A 2,146-nucleotide genomic window follows, 5' to 3' on the forward strand; every position below is an offset into this window, starting at 1 on the left:
TGGCGGGCGCCTGTGGCCCCAGCTACTTGGGAGGCAGAGGCAGGAGACTCGCTTGAGCCCAGGAGTTGGAGGTTGCTGTGAGCTGTGCTGCCACGGCACTCTACCCAGGGGGACAGCTTGAGGCTCTGTCTCAAAAAAAGAACAGAAATAAATGGATGGATAGATGGATGGAAGGAAGGATGGGTAGATGAATGGATGGATGGTAGATGGATGGGTGGGTGGGTGATGACTAGATGGTTGGATGGATGGATACATGGATGGATGTAGGATGAATGAATGGGTGAATGGAGAGATGGGTAGAAGGATAGGTGGGTATATGGATGTATGTGTGGAGGAATAGGTGAGTGGATGGATGGGTGAATGAATGTATGGATGAGTGAGTGGATAGATGGATGGGTGGATGGATAGGTGGGCTGGATGGATAGATGGATGGGTGGGTGGGTATATGGTGGATAGAAGGATAGGTAATGGGTAGGTGGGTGGATGGTTAGGGTGGATGAATGACTCCACCATGTTTTTTACTGCAGCACTGGTCTCCAATTAAACACAGGCTTCCATTGCCTTGCAGCCTAAAGAGAGCTACCATATCTAGCTTAACTGTGGATGTAGCCAACAAGGAAATTTCCTGCGTGGATATCAAGCCACTGGTAGGTCTCAAACCTTAGAGTCATGCAAACAGGCCCTGAGGGACTGGCAGAACCCTTGTTCAAGATCTGAAAATGGAGGCCAGTCTATCTCAGTTACTGCAGTCACTGACCCCTGCCCCCAACATCATCCTCCTGGGCTTCCCCCTTATAACTAGCCTTCCCCAGAGCAGATCCCTGTTCCTTATTGGTCATCCTCCGAACGGCATCTGGCCAATTTGGGTAACAACATTTCTAGATGCTTCAAGAGAATTGAAAACAACACACCTTTTCACATTAACTTGTACATGAATGTTCACAACAGCATTATTCACAATAGCCAAAAAGGAGAAATGACCCAATAGATGAATGGATAAACACAATGTGGTCAATCCACACATTGGAATATTACTCAGCCATGAAGAGAAAGGAGGCTCTGACACAGGCAATGATGTTGACAGACCTTGAAGACATCATGTTCAGTAAGAGAAGCCAGACACAGAAGGACACAACATATGTGATTCCATTTATGTGACATGTCTGAAACAGGCAGATCCACAGAGACAGGACATGGGTTCGTAGCTGCCAGGGAGTTGGGGAAGGGGGCCTGCTGAAGGGAATGGGGCTTCCTTTTGGGGACATGAGAATGTTCTGGAATTAGACAATAGTGATGGTAGCACAGCTTTGTGAATATGCTAAAATCACAGACCTGTATACTTATGAAATAATAATAAAGGGACCAGGAACACTCATGTGAGCTTAGCACTTACCATGTGCCAGGCAACATTCTGGGTCCTTCTCTACATGCAAGAGCTCAGTTACTATTGCTGCAGACTCCCGAGGTAGGTGCTACAACTCTCCCCATTTTGCAGATGAAGTCACTGAAGCAGAGAGAGGTTCAGTTGCTCTTACAAGAGAGTCTGCACCCTCCAAAGCCTGCTCGTCAGCCTCTGAGCTCCACTACTTGGAGCAAAGGAGGCTCATGGGGGGATTGGGAGCTCCAGGAGAGGATAGAAGGATTAGATGCAGAACAGGGCCATTTTTTTTTTTTTATTACTGTTGGAGATTCATTGAGGGTGCAAGAAACCAGGTTACACTGATTGCATTTGTTAGGTAAAGTCCCTCTTACAATCATATCTTGCCCCCCAAAGGTGTGGCATATACCGAGACCCCACTCCCTCCCTCCTTCCCTCTCTCTGCTCTTCCTTTTCCCCACTCCTCCCTCCCTTTTTCTCTCTCTGCTCTCCCCTTGCCCCATCCCTACCATGTTGTTAATTATCATTAATTGTCCTCATATCAAAATTGAGTACATGGGATTCATGCTTCTCCATTCTTGTGATGCTTTTCTAAGAATAATGTGTTCCACTTCCATCAAGGTTAATACAAAGGCTATAAAGTCTCCATTTTTTTAAATGGCTGAATAGTATTCCATGGTATACATATACCACAGCTGGTTAATCCATTCCTGGGTTGGTGGGCATTTAGGTTGTTTCCACATTTTGGTGATTGTAAATTGAGCTGCA

The 2,146-nt window shown here is 46.3% G+C and overlaps 1 protein-coding gene across 1 annotated transcript in view; it reads left to right on the forward strand.

The window, feature by feature from the left end:
• The window catches only part of CATSPERD (cation channel sperm associated auxiliary subunit delta), a gene marked incomplete at its 5' end in the record, with an annotated part of 92,782 nt that overhangs the window by 69,097 nt on the left and 21,539 nt on the right, over positions 1-2,146 (forward strand). The window contains one exon of the mRNA XM_023516247.1: positions 569-647. Within this exon, the coding sequence (XP_023372015.1) occupies positions 569-647 (79 nt within the window). The remainder of the gene's footprint in view (positions 1-568; positions 648-2,146) is intronic.

This window comes from Otolemur garnettii, unplaced genomic scaffold, assembly GCF_000181295.1.
Source record: "Otolemur garnettii isolate 467f Iridium unplaced genomic scaffold, OtoGar3 scaffold00088, whole genome shotgun sequence".
In the NCBI taxonomy this organism is placed as follows: Eukaryota; Metazoa; Chordata; class Mammalia; order Primates; family Galagidae; genus Otolemur; species Otolemur garnettii.